This window comes from Meles meles, chromosome 15 (genome assembly GCF_922984935.1).
Source record: "Meles meles chromosome 15, mMelMel3.1 paternal haplotype, whole genome shotgun sequence".
Lineage (NCBI taxonomy): Eukaryota > Metazoa > Chordata > Mammalia > Carnivora > Mustelidae > Meles > Meles meles.
The window spans coordinates 31549140-31569707 of record NC_060080.1 but is presented as its reverse complement, the minus strand read 5'-3'; the positions used below and the strand labels follow the sequence as shown (position 1 = coordinate 31569707).

At 35.1% G+C, this 20568-nt stretch overlaps 1 protein-coding gene across 4 annotated transcripts in view; it reads left to right on the top strand.

Annotated features, from left to right (window-relative positions):
• Positions 1-20568, top strand: part of SOS1 (SOS Ras/Rac guanine nucleotide exchange factor 1) — a 151924-nt gene that overhangs the window by 68771 nt on the left and 62585 nt on the right. For 3 of the 4 annotated variants that reach the window (XM_045978792.1, XM_045978791.1, XM_045978795.1), the window contains exons 3-6: positions 6092-6223; positions 8060-8224; positions 10045-10254; positions 16028-16171. In XM_045978792.1, coding sequence (XP_045834748.1) covers positions 6092-6223; positions 8060-8224; positions 10045-10254; positions 16028-16171 — 651 coding nt within the window. The remainder of the gene's footprint in view (positions 1-6091; positions 6224-8059; positions 8225-10044; positions 10255-16027; positions 16172-20568) is intronic. The other variant, XM_045978794.1, reaches the window with a different exon arrangement.

Genomic DNA, 20568 nt, shown 5'->3' with positions numbered 1-20568 from the left:
TTTATTTATTTATTTGTCAGAGAGAGAGAGAGAGAGCAAGCAAGCGCGTGCAAGCACAAGCAGGCGGAGTGGCAGGCAGAGGCAGAGAGAGTAGCAGGCTCCCTGCTGAGCAAGGAGTCTGATGTGGGACTCGATCCCAGGACCCTGGGACCATGACCTGAGCCAAAGGCAGCAGCTTAACCAACTGAGCCACCCAGACATCCCTTATTCAGTTTTTAATAACCCCATGAAGATGGTGCTGCTTTTTCCCCCTTCCCAGAATGTAAACTCCAAGGTTACTTTCCTTGCTGACTGCTGAATTCCTAGCACCTAGAACAATGTCTGGCACTGAGAAGGCACTCAGGAAACACATGTTGAATGAATAAATGTGGAAACTGAAGCACAGGGAGGTTAAATAAATTGCCGTTGCCCAAGGTCACAGCTAATAAGTAGCAAAGCCAAGACTCTAACCCAGAAAGTCTAAGCGTCTGAATGTACATTCCAACTCAGGCATTCTGCCAGGAGAGGGCAAGTAAACTGGAAAAAACACGCAGGGAACTAGGGTACTGGATTTCCCAATAAGGTCAGAGAACTGATAACACTAGAATACCTGAGTGAGAGAATTAAAAGAATAGATTGGGATCAGAGACAAAGTTGTTGAAATTTAAGATTTCCTCAGTAACACAGTTACAAAGCAGGATGCGGCCATGTCATGGCAGCTGGGCTAGAAGCCAAGGTCCCCAAGATGAGGTATTCAAGGGATTAAGAGGCCAGGGTATTTTATATGTCCTTAATATAGATGATAAAGTCACACAGGATGATGGCAAGATTTTACATGATCCAGAAACAGCTTGGGGAGTGGAAAAGATGTTAAATTTACCGTCAAGCGGGTTTTGGGACAAGGGCAGTTTTTGCTCTAGAAGTCTTCAGGGGAGATCCAGATTTTCCGCTGAAGCAAAGAGATATTTAAATACATTGTATTACAGGTATTGTGGATATGGAAAAGATTGTGTACAACAGAATAATAATTCACTTTGATTTCTTAAGTATTTCAAAGTAGGTTTCATACATTGTTATCCCATTGTTCCCTGTTGAGTTATGAGGTCAGCTATTTGTATTCATGATTTCCTGTAAGCATTTAATTATATTGGGATTCAGAGTAGATGTTGAATAGAACTGGTTGCCTCTTTTCATGAGCAGTTCCAGTTCCAATTGCTCTTTTGGATCCTAATTAGGTTCTGCTACAGTATTTATAATATGCAGCACCCAACTTTGTGCCTGCTGTATTAGAATAGGGTTACAGATCTCATCTTGCTTATCCTTCTGATGTTAAATGTCATTCCAGGAATTTTCTGGTTTGATTACTTTATAAACTCAAATTCAGCTCTTTCTAGATGTCTTGTACTGTATACCTGTGTTTATCTAATTTCCTCCTTTTAGTTAATGTAGAAACTAATATATAATTTCCCAATATTGAAGGAGAGTTCCATGAATTCTTGAAAATTACTGAATCTCTGTCTTTTTACTTGTGCACATTTAACCAATACATTGTAGGTCCTCAAGACTCTAAATAATAAAGGATATTTCATAGCTTCTTAATACTCAGAAAACTTCTGAGATATTGAAGATATATGTTACCCTATCCCCTTTCTTGTTATTTTTAAGCACTTAATCTGGACCCTTAAAATAGATGTAGCCATGTGATATACTAGTGAGCTGGCTTTGGGATTGGGAATGGTCAGGAAAGAGAATATATGACAATAATAGAATCAGACAGAATGGCAGTCAGTTGTGTAATAGGCATTGTAATTTCAGGGTACTGTTATGTACATATTTATGTTTTTACAATACCCTGTAGAGTAGTTATTATTCTCCTTATTTTATATGTTAGACAACCCTCAGAATTGTAGAATAGATTTTTTTAAAAAGTGGAAACCTGGGTCTTTTCCATTCAGTAGTCAAATACCCTTCTTGTGCCATTCCTGGAAGGTTATTTAGACAGAAATATGAATATTCAGCAATACTTAAGTGAATATAATGGTGTCTTAGATTCTTTTATCAGAAATTAGTTTTCATTTTTCTCATTCATTAGGATTCTTTATTTCTTTAATTTCTTTAATACATTCACAGAGCTTTCTTTTAAAATAATAAGGGCCATGAATTTTGCAAGTCCTTCAGATTTTGAGGTAAGAGAGAATTCATCAAAATTTTTTTAAAAATTTGAGGGCCAGGGGCGCCTGGGTGGCTCAGTGGGTTGGGGCCTCTGCCTTCGGCTTGGGACGTGGGATCAAGCCCTGCGTCAGGCTCTCTGCTTGGCAGGGAGCCTGCTTCCTCCTCTCTCTCAGCCTATCTGACTGCTTGTGATCGCTGTCTGTCAAGTAAATAGATGAAATCTTTAAAAAAAAAAAAAACCATAAAATTTGAGGGCCATAATAAAAACTACACTTAAAAAAAAATAGATCAGTCTGAATTAGTGCAACGTATAAATTTTTAATCTTTCTAAAGAATACATTTTGATTAAAGTATAAACATAATTCAGAGTAGAATAGCAATTCTTGCTTGATATTTGGCCCTAAGGGGATTTGTGGGTTGTTTTGTTATGTTTTTAAGATTTATTTATTTATTTATTTATTTGACAGAGAGAGAGATACCACAAGTAGGCAGAGGCAGGCAGAGAGAGAGAGGGGCGAGCAGACTCCCTGCTGTGCAGAGAGTTCGATGCTCCCAGGACCCTGGGATCATGACCTGAGCCAAAGGCAGAGGCTTACCACCCAGGCACCCTGGGGATTTGTTTTAGTAGACTAAAAGTGAGTTTTAGTTGCCCTATAGTTTTAGGAAAATAAATACTTCAAAAGTGCTTGAAAACTGATGGATTATAGACATATTTATAATCTTGCTTATGTTAATTAAGACTTTGATAAATTGTACTACAGATAATCACAGACTGTGAACTATCATAGTCCAAAGGAAAGGGATTTAGTTTTATTGATGTGGCCAAAATTCATGCCATCAGTATTTGAGAGTCTGTCAGACAGTGTTCAAGATAAATAAAGAAGCATTTATACGAGTGCTCTGGTAATGTAGAGGAGGGGTATGTATTATTTGTTTCTGTCTTTTCAAAATAATTTATTTTCAGGAGACAGGTATAAAATTGCTCCAGTCTGGTTTATGCTCCCTCTCCGTTTTCTATATTTAACCTTTTTTAAAAATAGAAGCAAAAAATAATAGTATTTTTTCCATGTGCCTGGTAAAGTATATTTTATTTAATTTCTTTTTTTTCCCTTTAATTTCTAAGGTCTCATCCTTTCATAATTGAACTTGTTCTTTCCCTCTTTCTCTCTGGTTAGCTAGACTGATTTCCATGTGTCGATAACGTTCCTCTTTCCCTTCCTGGCTTCTGTGTCCTGTATTTAACCAACTTTCATTTCTTATGGCACTGATGCATTTTTCTTCTCATTTAACTCGGGCTTTCTTGAGCTAATTAGATATTTTTTTTTCCTATGAGCTATATTCTAAAATTTAAAAAGTTTGTTTTACTTTTCCATTCATTTTTTTAACTTCTCATTCTTCTCATCCTAAAGAATCCTTATAATTTCTAATAATGTTCTGTTAACATTTAGATTTCCCAAGTAATTTCTCTATATTTTTACCTTTCTAGGATCCCTTCCCCAAATTCTCCCACAGTAAGCCTTTATTACTATTAATAGGACTTCAAAAGTACTTGCAGGTCTGAATATTTGCACTGAAGTACGTGAGTGGGAATTTTCACAGGTCCTAGAATATTTGTATTGGAAGTGATTTACAAGGATATCTATTTAGACCCTTTTATTTTGTAAAGGAAAAGACAGGATTCTACTAATAAGAGACCGCAGAATCTCAAACCTAGCTCTGTACCTCAGATTTTTCCCAAAGCCACTAGATATTAATGAAGATGGAATTTCTCATTTCAAACACATGAAATTATTAATCTTAAAGTCTCAGAGTAATAGAATTCTAATTCATGACTCTTTCATTGATCATTCCTCCTTGGCTTTTTAAAAAACATTTAAAATATATAAAATAATCATAAAAATTTATTTTGCTCTATTAAATTTGCCACTATAAGAGATAAAGTAATTCTTTCAAACTAGACAAAGCACTTTTTTTTTAACTCTACCAGTCTTTTTCCATACATTCTGACCCTGTTTGTTACCTCCTAAGTAAGTTTAAAATACATTTTTTATCAATACTATTTTTCCTTTCTTGCCTTCTCTTATCATTCCTGATTTTCTTTCCCCTTCTTTCTCAAAACAGTAGGTAAACTTGGAATTAGGTGAATAAAACTGAGATGGGAAGGGATTGCTGTTGTGTTGCTTCTGTAATTCCACCAACGACTCTTTTTTCCCCAAAGGCATATGTGCAGTATATTTAGAATTGTCATATTGAGTTCAACTTCTCTTCTGCTTTTCTTTCACCACGGTACATCAGTGCTTTTAAGATTGTAGGGTATGACCCATTAGTCAGTCATAAAATCACTTCAGTGCATTGCCCAACTAACGTTTTTGAAATGAATAGAAAATATCAGTGCATTGCGTATTAGGGCAGGTTCTGTTTTATGAACTTTGTTCCAGTTTAGTATGTGTGTGATGTTTAAGGATGTAATGTAAAATGTATTAAGAATTTATTATTTCTTACTGTGAGTTGAGGAAGAGAAAAAAAAAATTAGCAACCCACAGGGCCATCCCATTGTAAGGTTTGTACTATGGGTCTACCCATTTAATTAACCACATGAAACTCATCACTGAAAATCTTAATTAGAAGCCATAGTTAAGTTAGTCCCAAGTCTCTTAATTGTTATTTTTGGATTAGCAAGTCATTTCCTGAGAAAAAGGAAAATAATTTTTGCTCTGGTTGTTCCTGTCCACCCTTTCCCCCTTCCCTTTTCTCCTTTTTGCCTGCCAAACTCACCCCAGTATATTGGACCTCTGTATTGCCTGTATTATATGAAGGTATACTGTCCTCGCAAATAGCTTTTCAGCTAGGCATTTCAAAAAGTTTTTAAACTACATTTGTATAAGTATAGTAATTTCTTTCAACACACCTCTTAATTCCATTAATGAGAATTGAAACAATCACCTCTTACGTGTGGCAGCTGATTTAGCCTTAAACATAGATGTTTGTTCTTAATGTGTCCTAGATCTACATTTTCCCCCCAGAGTATCACATGGCAGTCTTTTTTATTGTCCACTTTAATAGCAACTGACAAAAGTTTTATGTAGACTTAAAATCAGTGATGTTTAATTTTATCTAATAGTTTTTACATACTACCAGTTATATACATGTGTTTAAATTATGTTAATAGCGACCTCTGCTGGTTTTAACTATGGTATCCCGAAAGTGGAATTCTAAAACTTGAGAGAATGGTTTGAAATGAATTACATTAATGTATTAAAGTAGGGAAATTAGGCTTTTATATTAACGTGAGTTCCTTCACTTTCAGCGGAAATTCTAACCAAATAAGAGGTAGAAATTAAAATGAAGTATTTTGTTAAAAATTAATGATCTTTGAAGGATTCAAACTCTAATGATGAGCTACAGTGTATCAGTGTATAAAAATTACCATTACCAATGTAAATCCTTGATTTCCATGATGTGCAAATAGTTTTGAAGTCAGGTATTTTTGCATGATGAAAAAGTAAAGAAAAAATTCTTCAAATGCATTCTTCAAATGCAAAATGCCACTTGAGATTGTGATTGGTGTTGAAAGGACAAATGAAGGAAAATTGGATTTAGATATTTGCTTATTGAACTTAGGTCTTGTTCCTTGAGATTTTATATAAGCAGTGGTTATTCTAATCATTCTTGTCATTAGCTCTATCACAGTGAAGCTGAAATTCAGAATGTGATTTTCCCCCTAGATAATACAAGGGATATTTAGTCTCTGAATTGCCTAAGTAAAATACTAATACATTGACAGCTATAGTTTTCTCTTAGCTTAAGTATGTTTGCACTATAAATTATACCATATGTGAAAAGCCTGCTTTTGGGATTCTTTGACTTTAAAAGTAAATTGTAAGTGAAGAGCACTATTTAATATATTTGTTGCTTAGTTGTTATTTTCCTATTTTCCAAGGAACGTGTTCAAAAAAGTTTCCCTCATCCAATTGATAAGTGGGCAATAGCTGATGCCCAATCGGCTATTGAAAAGAGGAAGCGAAGAAACCCTTTATCTCTCCCAGTAGAAAAAATTCATCCTTTACTAAAGGTAAAGCTGAAATACTGCCTTCTTGCCTTTGAAAAGCAAAATAAAACCCATGATTTTAAAGCACTAAGAATATATTTTGTGGATGATAGTGAATTGAAGAGTAAAATTCTCTCTTTTTAATTTTCCAGGAAGTCATGTCATGGGGAGGGATGATATAATAGGAAACTATAAGTTGGGCAGCATGATTTAAAGTAATTTCATACCAACAAAAATATGCAAATTGAAAAGACTAAGAAAAGTTATAATTGTGAATTTTATTCATCACAGGTGGTACCAGAACCTCAAAGAAAATTTATAAAACTCCTTTCTTGTTGGTTAGACCTAAGTGTCCCTATAAATCTTCAAATTGTTAGATGTGTAAAGGACCTCTGTGAGTCTGCCGCAGGGCTATGTGTAATCTTTGGACAAAACTTCCTAAAGGTTACTTAAACTGCCTAGTCCTACTCCTAATTTAAATCAGTCAGCTGAATCTCTCCAGAACTAATAGAATAATTGCTGGAAACTCTAATAATGCTGTTTCTATTTATTTAATAAAACAAACAAATTCATCAAAAATATAGGTACTGTAGTAATTAAAACCTTAGTACTTTCCATATCAATAACTTTCTGTGTACTGTGATACAAGCAAAATGCTAATGCTTGTATATATTATCTCTAAGTTTTATTACTCCACAAAGTCACTGTTCTCATCCCTAGTTTGTAGAAGAGGTGCCTGAGGCAGAAAGTGATTGACTTTTAGTCCAGGTTCACAGGACTCAAAGTGATACTGTTAGGGAACTTAGGTCTATTTGATCTTGTCCAAGATTTAAGATTGACACTTGGATGATGTTTAAGGCTGTCAAAAGATTATGTTTTGTACTTAGGTTATTGGGATAGAAATATCTGCCTATATCTTACTGGTCTAAAGAAGTAAGTAAAAATTACTAAACTCTTAGTAATTGCATGCTTCTTTATAATTCTCTTTTCATGAGTCCTACTAGCCATATATTGAATTATATTCCAAGAAAATTAACAAATTGAGGTATGTCCATGCTCTATGAATAATGATCATAAACTGAATTTTTTTTATCTAATTATGGATATCATTTCAACTTACTAATACATTCTTATTACTATAACCATTTAAATAGTTTTTACATGTCTTTAAAGGTAAATGCCACTTGTCCTCAACTTAAATTTCTTATTTCAAAGTGTTTTTTTTTAATTGGATTGTTTAGAAAATAGAATTTGTTTTCCTGTAGACCCCACAAAATCCCATACTTTCTTTGAAGTTTAATGATACTATTATTAACCACTGTTGTTCAGTAGAACATAGCTTGTTTTTGTTTTTGTTTTTTTTTCCCATAGAAACAGTTATAGATACCAGGAATGTGCCGTCAGGGTTTTAGGATCCCGGGTTCCTTTGGAAAGAAGAATAGAAGTATAAGGCTTGTAGATATTTCCAGATACCAATAATACATTAATTTTTGTTCTGCATAAAGAAAAAACATCTTTTGTTATAGTTAATTCCAGGTATCCTGAATTAGGTAAAGTGAACATTTCTCCCCTCCCCCAAATTGGAGCTTCCCTTCCTAGGTTAAGGATGATCTATATAGTAATGTGTACTACTTAAGTATTTTATATGATCATGGGTAATTCTGCCTTGCCTGCTTAGCTTACATTTCCAAATAGCAGTATATATATTATTCATAGATGAACCACTTACAATTAAATGTTGTTGGTAGTCACCGGCCTCAGAAAAAGTTAAGCCAAATTATATATTTTTTTTTATTTTTAATCAGTGTGTCAAATTTGTAGTATATGATTTTTAAACACATTTTTCTTTTAATTTTTCAGGAGGTCCTAGGTTATAAAATTGACCACCAGGTTTCTGTTTACATAGTAGCAGTATTAGAATACATTTCTGCAGACATTTTAAAGCTGGTGGGGAATTACGTACGAAATATACGGCATTATGAAATTACAAAACAGGATATTAAAGTGGCAATGTGTGCTGATAAGGTAAGATACTGATCTCTATGTTTTGATCTTAAATTTTTATTCCTGGTTTATTGAATACTAACATACTATTCAGACAATAAAATTATATATTATGTGTTAGGGTATATATCCAGTAACCTAACAGCAAGTACTCAAGATAACACTTTATGGAAATAGAATATTTTTATATATATATATATATATGTATAGTACTAAACTGTTTAAACATGTCAGGCAATTTTCTTTCATGTGTTCATGCAAGTAGGAGTAATACTAGTAATAATCTCTTATTAGTGAAATTCTTTAAATCATTTCGATTGGGACACTTAGAAGATTATGGATTTTCTAAAACAAATTTTGAAAATGTAAAAACACTAAACTCTTGAGTTTTATTTCAGTACTTAACTATCTATAGATACTACTTGTTTGGTTTTATTAGAATGTTAAGAGCAAACAGTGATTGAAAGTTAAGCATATATGAAATTTATCTCATTTGGTCTTTAGGGTACCCCTCTAAGGTAGATGCTCTTATAAAAGGGAAACTGAAGTTCAGAGAGATAAAGATTGGTCCAGGATTTCTTAGAAGTTTCAAAGCCTAGACTTAGACTCTAGATCTGAGTCTAAAGCTTTTAGTTATTTACTAGATTGCCTTGATATTTTCATTTCCTAAAAATGATTTTGTAGAAAAGAAAATATTTTCTGATGAGGCATTTTCAATCCTTTTTTTCTCACTATACTCTTGTTGGTTTGGACTATTCTCTCTGATTACTAAGTCCACTTAATTATGTTCTAGTATTTGTTCTTTCAGAATGTGAACATACAGATTGTGAACATACAAATCACCTAATCTGAGGAAGGATTTCAAATATATTGATATTTTTTAATGAATTATTTGATTTTTAAAATAGTTATGTATGTAAAATATTTGATACTTTTAAACAATTAGATAAGTAAAATATTTCTGAGCACATACTGTGACCTCACACAGGGAGGAGATGCAAGAGAAGTATAAAACAAGGCTCCAGGGACACCTGGGTGGCTAAGTCCATTAAAAATCTACCTTTTGCTCAGGTCATGATCCTGGGGTCCTGGGATCGAGCCATATGTCCAGCTCCCTGCTTGGCAGGAAGCTTCCTTCTCGCTTTTCCTCTGCTCCTCCACCTGCTCGTGTTCTCTCTCAAATAAATAAATAAAATTTTAAGGGGAAAAAAGTCTCCAGAGTTGATGACGGGAAACTTCTATCTGTGAAACAAGCAGAAAGTAATCCAAGATAAAATGTTATTTAATTGTGTTGTAGGGATAATGATGTAGAAATTTACAGAAGTGGAACGATGAGGTTTAACAAGAGTAATAATAGTAGACTTCTTTGAATAGTAGCCTTCTTCTTTGGATAGTAGACTTCTTTAATATTAAGAAGGACTAGTTTTGATCAGTCTCCAACAATTGTAACCAAGGAAGCCAGTTAGCACACTGTGAATTATTCAGAGACAGGGTGGTGAGGCCCTGGAATGAGGTGGTAATGGCAAGGGTATGAAACAGGGGAAACTAAGTCAGAAAGAAATCTAACAGAATTTGGGAACAAATTTGAAGTAATAGATTAACAGGAGAGAGACAGAAAATAGTATTAATAGAGGACTTGGAGGAGGCAGTCTATGATATTAGATGGAGAATTCTGTTTTAGAGAAGATATGGAGGAGGTAGTAGCAGTAGAGCCAAGAAGAGATTATTGTGTATCTGCTTTTTATCACTTAAGAGCTGTATTCAAAAAGCAACATAGGGTGCTTAACTTCAACTATAGGTTCATATTTTATTGTACTTGTTTTATCTCTCTAACTCTCTAGGTATTAATGGACATGTTTCATCAAGATGTAGAAGATATAAATATATTATCTTTAACTGATGAAGAGCCTTCCACCTCAGGAGAGCAAACTTACTATGATTTGGTAAAAGCATTTATGGCAGAAATTCGACAGTACATAAGGGAACTAAATTTAATTATAAAAGTTTTTAGAGAGCCCTTTGTCTCCAATTCAAAATTGTTTTCAGCTAATGTAAGTATTGTTGTGTACACATATATCATTGCATGTGTTGTTAATTTTACATGACCACTCAAATTTGAATTTGTGTAGTTCATGATTGCTAACTTGTCAAATTTTTTTTAAGTTGTGAGATTTAATTCATAGTGTCTGATCTCAGAGTTGCTACAACAGGTTCAGCAAGTTCAACATCAAAAATGAGAGGATACATTATAAACTAGACTGAATTATAAATGCAAATAAACTTAAAGAATCATCTGTGTACTCCAAGGAATAAAGTCTCTTGTTAAGATGGAAGATTTATTTTTGTTTAATTTGACTCATTTAAGTCATTCAACTAATACTTCATCAGTGCTGCCTATATATGTTGTTAGGCATCATATAGTCCTTAGCAGTGGGTATTCAGAAATGAATAAGACCTTCCTTCCCTCAGTTGGGAGTCTAGTCAAGACCGAAATGTAAACTTGAATATTAAATAACAATATAGTATGGTAATTACCATAATAGAGTGTGACAACAATATTTTGGGGAGCAAAAAGAGAGAGCCAGTAACGTTGAGAATTAGAGAAGGGATCACTGATCTTACAATAGTAATCAAACCAACCTAACTGAATCCTGGGGAAATGCACTGAGTGGTGAAAACAGCTGAGATTGTCTAAGGGGGTTACATCTAGTAATTCCTAGAAGTCTAGCCGTGGATGACTGTCGAAAACGTAGTGCTTACTGCAGAAGCTGAGACTGGGGCTCAAGGCATGGCAATAGATGGCCATTAGAAGTTACAGCAGTAGGGTGCCTGGGTGGCTCAGTGGGTTAAGCCTCTGCCTTTGGCTCAGGTCATGATCTCAGGGTCCTGGGATTGAGTCCCGCATCGGGTTCTCTGCTTGACAGGGAGCCTGCTTCCTCCCCTCTCTCTCTTTGCCTGCCTCTCTGCCTACTTGTGATCTCTCTCTGTCAAATAAATAAACAAAATCTTAAAAAAAAAAAAAGTTACAGGAGTGGTTTATGATTTGCACAAATCTTTAGAGTAAAAAAAAAATTGAATTGTTCATTTTAAATAGATGAGTTACATTCTATGTGAATTTTACCTTAATAAAGTTGTTTTTAAAAATAAAGGAGCAAAGCAGCACCTGGCTGGCTCAATCAGTGGATAGTGTGACTCTTGATCTCAGGGTTCAAGCCCCACATTGGGTAAAGAGATTACTTAAAAATAAAATTTTTAAAAAATAAAGGACTAGGGGATGCTAGGGTGACTCAGTTAGTTAAGCGGCTGCCTTTGGCTCAGGTCATGATCCTGGGATCCTGGGATCAAGTCCTGCATTGGGCTCCTTGGTCTGTGGGGAGCCTCCTTCTCTCTCTGCCTGCCACTCCCCCTTCTTATGCTCTCTCTTTCTCTATCTGACAAATAAATAAATAAAAGATTTAAATTAATAAAATAGAAAGGAGTAAAGAATAGGTAAAGATCTCTTAAGACACAAAAATCAAGAACCATAATAAAAAATTAATGAATTGGACTTCAATAAAATAAAAAACTTTTGCTCTTCTAAAGAGACTGCCATAAAAATAAAAAGCCACAGAATGGTAGAAGCTATTTGTAATACATATACCTGACAAAGGACTTGAATCCAGAATATATAAGGAACTTTTACAATTCAATAATTGGAATAACAGCCTGATATTTTTAAGTGGGTTAAAAAATTCACAGATTTTATGAAACTAGCTATATCAATGGCCAAAAAACACATTGAAAGATACTCAACATTAGTATCCTATGGAAATGCAAATTAAGACCACAGTGAGATACTACTACAGATTCAATAGATAGAAAGGCTGTAATTAAAAAGACTGACAATACCAAATGCTGAAAAGAATGTGGAGCAACTGCTTGTGGGAATGTTGTCTAGTACAAATACTTAGGAAAAGAGTTTGGTTGTTTTGTGTAACATTAAATATAAACTAGCCATTCTACCAGCAATTCCGCTGCTAGGTTTTTACCCAGAAGAAAGGAAAATATGTCCATACAAAACTTGTTTGTGAGTGTTCATGGCAGTGTAATGGCCCAGACTTGAAACAACCCAAATATCCATCAGCAGGTAAATGAATACATGAATTGTGGTATGTCCATACAAAGGAAGACTACTCAGAATTAAAAGGAATGAAGTAGTTATAAAAGCAACAGTAAGGGGACGCCTGGGTAGCTCTGTTGGTTAAGCGTCTACCTTTGGCTCCGGTCGTGATCCCAGGATCCTCGGATCAAGTCCTGTGTTGGGCTCCTTGCTCAGAGGGGACCCTGCTTCTCCCTCTACCTGCCTCTCCCTCTGCCTGTCTCTCCCATTGTTTGTGCTTGTGCTCTCTCTCTCTTTCTTTCTCTCTCTCTCTGACAAATAAAATCTTAAAGAAAAAAGCAACAATAAGGATGCATCTCAAAAACATTAGCCAAGAAACTAGGCAAATAAGATTATATATGATTCCATTTTTTAAAAAATATTCTAGAATTCTAATCTATAGTGACAGAAAGCAGATCACTAGCTTCCTGGGAGCAATAGTGGTGATTATTGGGGATGGGGCATAAGGAAACTTCTTAACATAATAAAACTTTTGTATCTTGACTATAGTGATAGTTACAAGAGTGAATAGCTACATAAAATATATCCAGAAGTACATCAAAGTAGATTTATCTTATTGGACATGAATCATGCCTCAATGTTGATTTGATTAAAAAAAAAGTCACTACTAAAAATAATCAAATAAAAAAATAGTAACTGAATAATTGTAATTAGTTCTTGTTTTTCAGTTACCTAGGCATTTTTCTAAAAGTTAAAATTGACAGTAGTTGGGGCACCTGGGTGGCTCAGTTGTTAAGTATCTGCCTTTAGCTCAAGTCATGATTCCAGGGTCCGTGGGATCAAGCCCTGCATCGGGCTCCCTGATCAGTGGGAAGCTTGCTTCTCCCTCTCCCACTCCTTCTGCTTGCATTCCCTCTCTCACTGTCTCTCTCTGTGTGTCAAATAAGTAAAATCTTAAAAATAAATTAAAATTGACAGTATTTGGTTTTGTGAGGGTTTGGTTAGACTGTTACTCCCATATGCTACTTGTGGGAGGGTTAACCAGTGGACTCTAAAAAGCTATCCACTGACATTTTATTTATTTATTTATTTTTTATTGAGGCATAAATCACTTGTATATATATTTTTTTATTTTTTTAAATTAACATATAATGTATTATTAGCCCCAGGGGTACAAATCTGTGAATCGCCAGTTTTACACACTTCACAGCACTCACCATAGCACATACCATTCCTGATGTCTGTAACCCAAACAACCTCACCCTACACCCCCCTCCCCCCGGCAACTCTCAGTTTGTTTTGTGAGATTAAGAGTGTCATGGTTTATCTCCCTCCCGATCCCATCTTGTTTCAGTTATTCTTTTCCTACCCCCCAAATCTCCCATGTTGCTTCTCAACTTCCTCATATCAGGGATATCATATGATAGTTATCTTTCTCTGATTGACTTATTTCTAGTTCTACCCATGTCATCACAAATGGTAAGATTTCATTTCTTTTGATGGCTGCAAGTATTCCATTGTGTGTGTGTGTGTGTACACACACAAATATATATATACATACCACATCTTCTTTATCCATTCATCTGTTGATGGACATCTAGGTTCTTTCCATAGTTTGGCTATTGTAGACATTGCTGCTATAAACATTTGGGTGCACATGCCCCTTCGGATCACTACATTTGTATCTTCAGGGTATATACCCAGTAGTGCAATTGCTGGGTCACAGGGTAGCTCTATCTCCAACTTTTTGAGGAACCTCCATTCTGTTTTCCAGAGTGGTTGCACCAGCTTGCATTCCCACTAACGGTGTAGGAGGGTTCCCCTTTCTCCGCATCCTCGCCAGCATCTGTCATTCCTGACTTATTAATTTTAGCCATTCTTACTGGTGTGAGGTGGTATCTCATTATGGTTTTGATTTGTATTTCCCTGATGGCGAGTGATGTGGAACACTTTTTCATGTGTCTGTTGGCCATCTGGATGTCTTCTTTGCAGAAATGTCTGTTCATGTCCTCTGCTCATTTCTTGATTGGATTATTTGTTCTTTGGGTGTTGAGTTTGATAAGTTCTTTATAGATTTTGGATATTAGCCCTTTATCTGATATGTTGTTTGTAAATAAATATCTTCTCCCATTCTGTCTCCACTGACATTTTAAATACATAACCCCATGGTAGAAGTCTATCCAGGAATCTAACCTACAGAATATCTTACAGAAGTCACTAGGCATTGTATTGAGCATTCTTGTATGTAAACATATTTGTAATAAAAATGAGATGATAGACGAATAGAATGAAGAAATGAAATAAAAGGGCAGTACATATGGACTCATGGATTTTTTTGTCACTACTGGTAGAACAAGAGCTTGGCATGTCCTGAGAAGGCCTAGATAAGAAGAGAAGAGCTGAGGCAGTTAGGAAGCACACATAAGCATTTCTACTACATATCAAAGTAGGGTGGTTGCTTTGAAGGAAAGCACTGTATGACTGCATTGCTAACTGAACGAGCCATTTTCTTCCTGAGACACTACTTTACCTGAAAGAATGACTGACAGACTGTGGTTATTCAGACTTGTATATTTGGCAGACATTTCTCAAAAATAAGTGAAGTGGGGGAATAAAATGAACAAACCTGTCACTTCGAGGAAAGTGACAGTATTTGTTGATAGTGTTAAAAATTGAATTTTCAAATGCAAATAAAATTCTGGAAAATTTTTATCCACTCACACTACCAGTGTGTGATACGGTGGTGATAATGGATTTGGTCTTCTAATACTCTGTAGTGAAATGTGTTAAGTGTGTTAACATTTGGAAGATTCGTGGAATTCAGTGGACCACTACTTTCCAGGTGGCCAAATTCATAATGCTACAAAAGCACACATCAGTAAAGAATCCATTCAGAGTTTAATATAGACTAATGGATTTTAATGTAGAAGTACAAAATTGATATGGGTTCAGATTCCACATTGCAACTAACATTTAAGAAACTACCATTTGCTGACTTTTGGTGTAATATCATAAAAGTCTGTCTACTTCATTTATATGAAATGTCCAGAATAGGCAAATCTGTGGAGTTAGAAAGTAGATTAGTGGTTTCCAGCCCCAGGGCAGAAAAGAAGGATGGAGACTGCTGCTCATGGATGTAGACCTTCTCTCTGGGATGATAATGATATTCTGGAATTTGATAGTGGTGATAACTGAACAGCTCTGAATATGTGAAAACCATTGAATAGTGCACTTTGAAAGGGTGAGTTTTACGGTATATGACTTAAATCTCATTAAAGATACTCTACTGATAAAAAAAAAAAGATCTACAGTTATTTGAATAGACTATTGAAATATTCCTCCCTTTTCCACCTATCTGTGTAAAGCTGGATTTTCTTTGTATGCTTTTATCAAAAACTGTATCACAACAGATTAAATGCAGCTATATTCTATTAAGCTAGATGGTAGAGATTTACAGAAATGTAAAACAGTGCCATTCTTCTCACTAAATTTTTTGCTTTTAAAAGTACTGTATATTATTTTGAGAACCATTGCCCTAAAGAAATGTATTTGCAAATTGTACACCTTTGCAAAAAGAATTCTTGAATTGTCTTTTACTTGCATTTGTAAGTTAAAATTTCTCACTGTATTTGCCATGTTAAATTTCATGATTATAAAATGACTTACTGGCTCAAAATTTGTTTTTTATTCTATAAACTAACTGAATTTGCTTTTCCTCCCAACAGGATGTAGAAAATATATTTAGTCGTATAGTAGATATACATGAACTTAGTGTAAAGTTACTGGGCCATATAGAAGATACTGTGGAAATGACTGATGAAGGTAGCCCCCATCCCTTAGTAGGAAGCTGCTTTGAAGACTTAGCAGAGGTAAGTAATTAATTACACACCCAAAAAAAAAAAAAAAGTCTGAATGAAAGCTCTACATTTGCGTTAAAATTGGAATCTTAATTCTTGTTTCCAGCTAAAATCATAGATATTGACTGCTGACTACTCAGTCATATTATCCGTTCCTCAGAGGCTCATTGTCAACATTTGTTTCTGTTATCTTACGAAACCCACAAAAAACTAGCCTCTCATTCATTATAAAAGAAGCAGATCCCACAGAGGGGAGGCATTTACAGCTGACAGTCCATCATGTCTTCTATAGCAAAGCTAAGAAAAGACCATGAATGCCCTGTCATTGAAGCAGCCATGGAAGTTGGACCTGAGGTTAGGCTACTTGTGTTCCAGCCTCAGCTCTGCTGCTTAGTTGTATGTGACTGTGGGCAGTTTATCTCCAATCTCTAAATCCCCATATTTGTATTTCTAAAGTAGGAAATAACAATAGTAGGACTCAGGATTTTGTGAAACTAAAGTAACCTACCTAAAATATTTAGCTAACCACTTCACACTGTACATTATTTTTTAGAATAAAAGGAGTGAAATGAACAGGAAAATCAAGTCTAGGACCTGGATGAATAAAATGTTATGGGGGTGGAAAAATAGTAACTTTCTCCTTGGGTATTCAATGCTAAAATACAGGATTTAGTCCTAATAAGTTAGCATTGGTCATCATTCTGAGATTTTTAGCTCTTACTTTGTTCTGACTCTAAAATCCACAAACATAAGGTTGTTATAAAACAAAAAATTTAAGATTTTTACACTAAATAGTATGGTAAGCTTAAGCTTCACAACACCCCTTCATTCTTGCTTCAAACTCACAGAAGTCGTAAAGTGTATTTTTTTTTAAAGGACTATACATAACTAGGCTCAAAAATAAGATCAGAAATAGAGTCAACATTCAGAGTAATGAGCGTCGGTAGTTGGGTGTTGCCCTTGAGGATAATGAAGACTAAATGTGCTCTATGAAAGTGAGCGAGACTTCTCGCTCCAGGGCCCTAATTATAAGATGCTGGAGCAATCCTACAACTTCCGCCCTGCAGGGTTTGGACTTGAGGTCGGGGACAAAGACACACTACCTTATAACAAAAATACTTTAAAACTTAACAAATTATCCTACAGTATTAAGCCGGTATGATTACAGAGCCTGGGACCCCAAAATCATTTACAGAGCAGGTTCAGGTCTACAAGAGTGACCATAAATGGATGGGAGAGAAAAAAAGGAAACCAGAAATTAAAAGCCTCCCCCTAAAAAGTCTATATAATACAAAATTCCAAAATAAAAGACAAATTCTAATGTTTAGAGTGCTAACAAAATCAACAGTTAGAAAATGAATTCATTCCAGATGAAATTAATTTTGTACAATAGACATACAAAGAATTTTTAAAAAGTTTAGGATGCTCAGAGATAAATGAAGGACTGTGATCCATTTGTAAAGAAGATGTGCTGAAACAAAAATAGGTGGAAAGAAAATAAGAACAGGCAAGTATCAAAAAAAATACAGGGATATTGGGAATTAAATATAAATAAATAAAAACTCAGTATGTAGTAAACATTTGCTAAACTTAGTTCAAGCAGAAAATTAATGAATTGGAAAAAGGAATTGAGGTCAGAATGTGACACAGAGAAACCACAATTAGAATGTGAAGAATAGCTAAGAGTAATAAAGGCTACATTGAAGGGCTTTGACGTCATCTAATAGGAGTTTCAGTTAAAGAATGATGGAGAAGAAATACTTGAAGAGGTAAAAATTGAGAATTTACCAGAAATGAAGACATGAGTTCCCAGATCAGAAATGAATTCCAAATACTGGACAGGATTAATAACAACAAACCTATAGCCAAAAACATTCTAGTGAAACTATAGAACATCAAGGATAGAGAGAAAAGAGAGTAGTACTTGAAAAGAACTACAAATAGAATGACAGAAGGCTTCTCTTTAACAATAGAGGCTAACAGTTGAGTGGTAGCTTCAAGGACTAAGGGAAAACAGAATTTTCTGTCCAATTGAACTTTTATTCAAGATGAGTTTAGGGCCCCTGGGTGGCTCAGTTGGTTAAGTGACTGCCTTCAGCTCAGGTCATGGTTCCAGAGTCCTGGGATCGAGTCCCACATTGGCTTCCTGCTCAGCAGGTAGCCTGCTTCTCCCTGCTCCTGTCCTCTCTCACTATGTCTGTCTTGCTCTCTCCAATAAATAAATGAAATCTTTAAAAAAAAAAAAAAGTGAGTTCAAAGTTTAAGATAATAAAACTTGTAGAAGCAAATGTAAGAGATCTCCATGACCTTAGAATATGGAAAGCTTTAGATTTTATTTATTTATCTGACAGATAAAGAGCACAAGTAGGAAGAGTGGCAGGCAGAGGGAGAGGGAAAAGCAGGCTATCTGCTAAGCAGGGAGTCCGATGTGGGACTCAATCCTAGGACGCTAGGATCATGACCTGAGCTAAAGGCAGTCGCTTAACTGACTGAGCTGCCCAGGCACCCCAAATAAGGAAAGATTTCTTAAGACACCAAAACCATGGAAGAAAATGTTGATAAACTGGACTTCATTAAAGGTAAGAACATCTGTATCGATAACCAAAATTAAGAGTGTGAAAAGGCGGGGGCACCTGGGTGGCTCAGTAGGTTAAACCTCTGCCTTTGGCTCAGGTCATGATCTCAGGGTCCTGGGATCGAGACCCACATCGGGCTCTCTGCTCGGCAGGGAGCCTGCTTCCCCCTCTCTCTCTCTGCCTGCCTCTCTGCCTACTTGTGATTTCTCTCTGTCAAATAAATAAATAAAATCTTTAAAAAAAAAAAAAAGAGTGTGAAAAGGCGATCTGTAAATAGTGAGACAGTATTTGTAATATCTATAGCCAATGAAAGACTCCTATCCCGAGTATGTAAAATCAGTAACTTAAAGACAGTGTAGGTTTTTTAGAAAATAGAAGACCTAAGCAGGTATTTCTTGAAGAAAGAAAGTTCAGCATCATGATTCATCAAGGAAATGGAATGTAAAACCATTGAACAGTTGGAACTCTACATTGCTGGTGGAAGGGATATAAAATGGTACAGCCCCTTCAGAAAACTGTTTGGCTTATCTACTAAAATTAAGCATACAGTATACCAAATGATGCAGCGGTTTCACTCTTGCGCATATACCAAACAAAAATGGGCGCCTATGTTTACCAAAAAACATGTTTTAAAATGTTCACAGCAGGTTTATTCATAATGAATTATTTGTCATATATTCACACAGTGAAGTGCTATGACAATAAAAAAGAATGAACAACCGATTTTTTTTTTAAAAAGGGCAACGTGGTGAACCATATAAAGACATTGAAAATACTATGTAATTCCACTTGTAGGAGGTTCAAAACCACGTAAACATGGCAAACCCAAGATTTATGTAGTATATAGGCAAGTTCAGTATAGTTGCCACATAAAAGATTAGCATAAAAATTGATAGCGTTACTCTGCTCAGTTATAAACCATTGTACATGACATTAAAGGAAGAACTCCATTCACTATAGAAATAAAACTATAAGACACTCAGAAATAAGCCCAACAAATATTCTAGACCAGTTAAGAAAATCATAAAATACTTAGGTTCATAAAGAAGATCTGAGTACGTGGAAATACATATTATGTTCATGTATGGAAAGACCCAGTAGTATAATGATACTAGTCTCCCAAATAATCTCTAAATCCAGTGCATAGCACACTAGTCCTAAAACTCATGTGGAAGAATGAAGGGACAAAAATTAAAATTTTGAGGAAGAACAAGTTAAGAGTATTTGTCTTGTCAAATTTTAAAATTTATTATGTAGTCACAGTAAGTAGCACGGTATTGGTAAAGGTATAAACAAACTGTGCAGCAGAATAGAGTGTCCTGAAAAAAACACACAAACACACATGATATGTGACTGAAATTGCAATTATCAACCAGTAGAGAAAAAACAAATTAAAAAATTATGCTGGTTATCAAAACTGGTTATCCATATGGAAAGAAAAAATTCCATCCTTAGCTCATGTCATACCCAAGTTCTCAACAGATTAAAAATCCAAAAATGAGAAGCAAACGTTAAAAGTTCAGAAGAGAATATCGGAGAATATGTTTATGACTTTGAGATAGGAAGGGTTTCTTAAAGAACATTGAGAGTGCAAACCATGAAAGATTAAAATTTTAAAACTTCTGTTTACAAGCATGGAAGTTCCTCAAAAAGTTGAAAATAGAGCTGCCCTGTAACCCAGCATTTGCACTACTGGGTATTTATCCTAAAGATAAAAATGTAGTGATCCGAAGGGGCACGTGCACCCGAATGTTTATAGCAGGAGCATCTACAATAGCCAAACTATGGAAAGAACCTAGATGTCCATCAACAGATGAATGGATAAAGAAGATG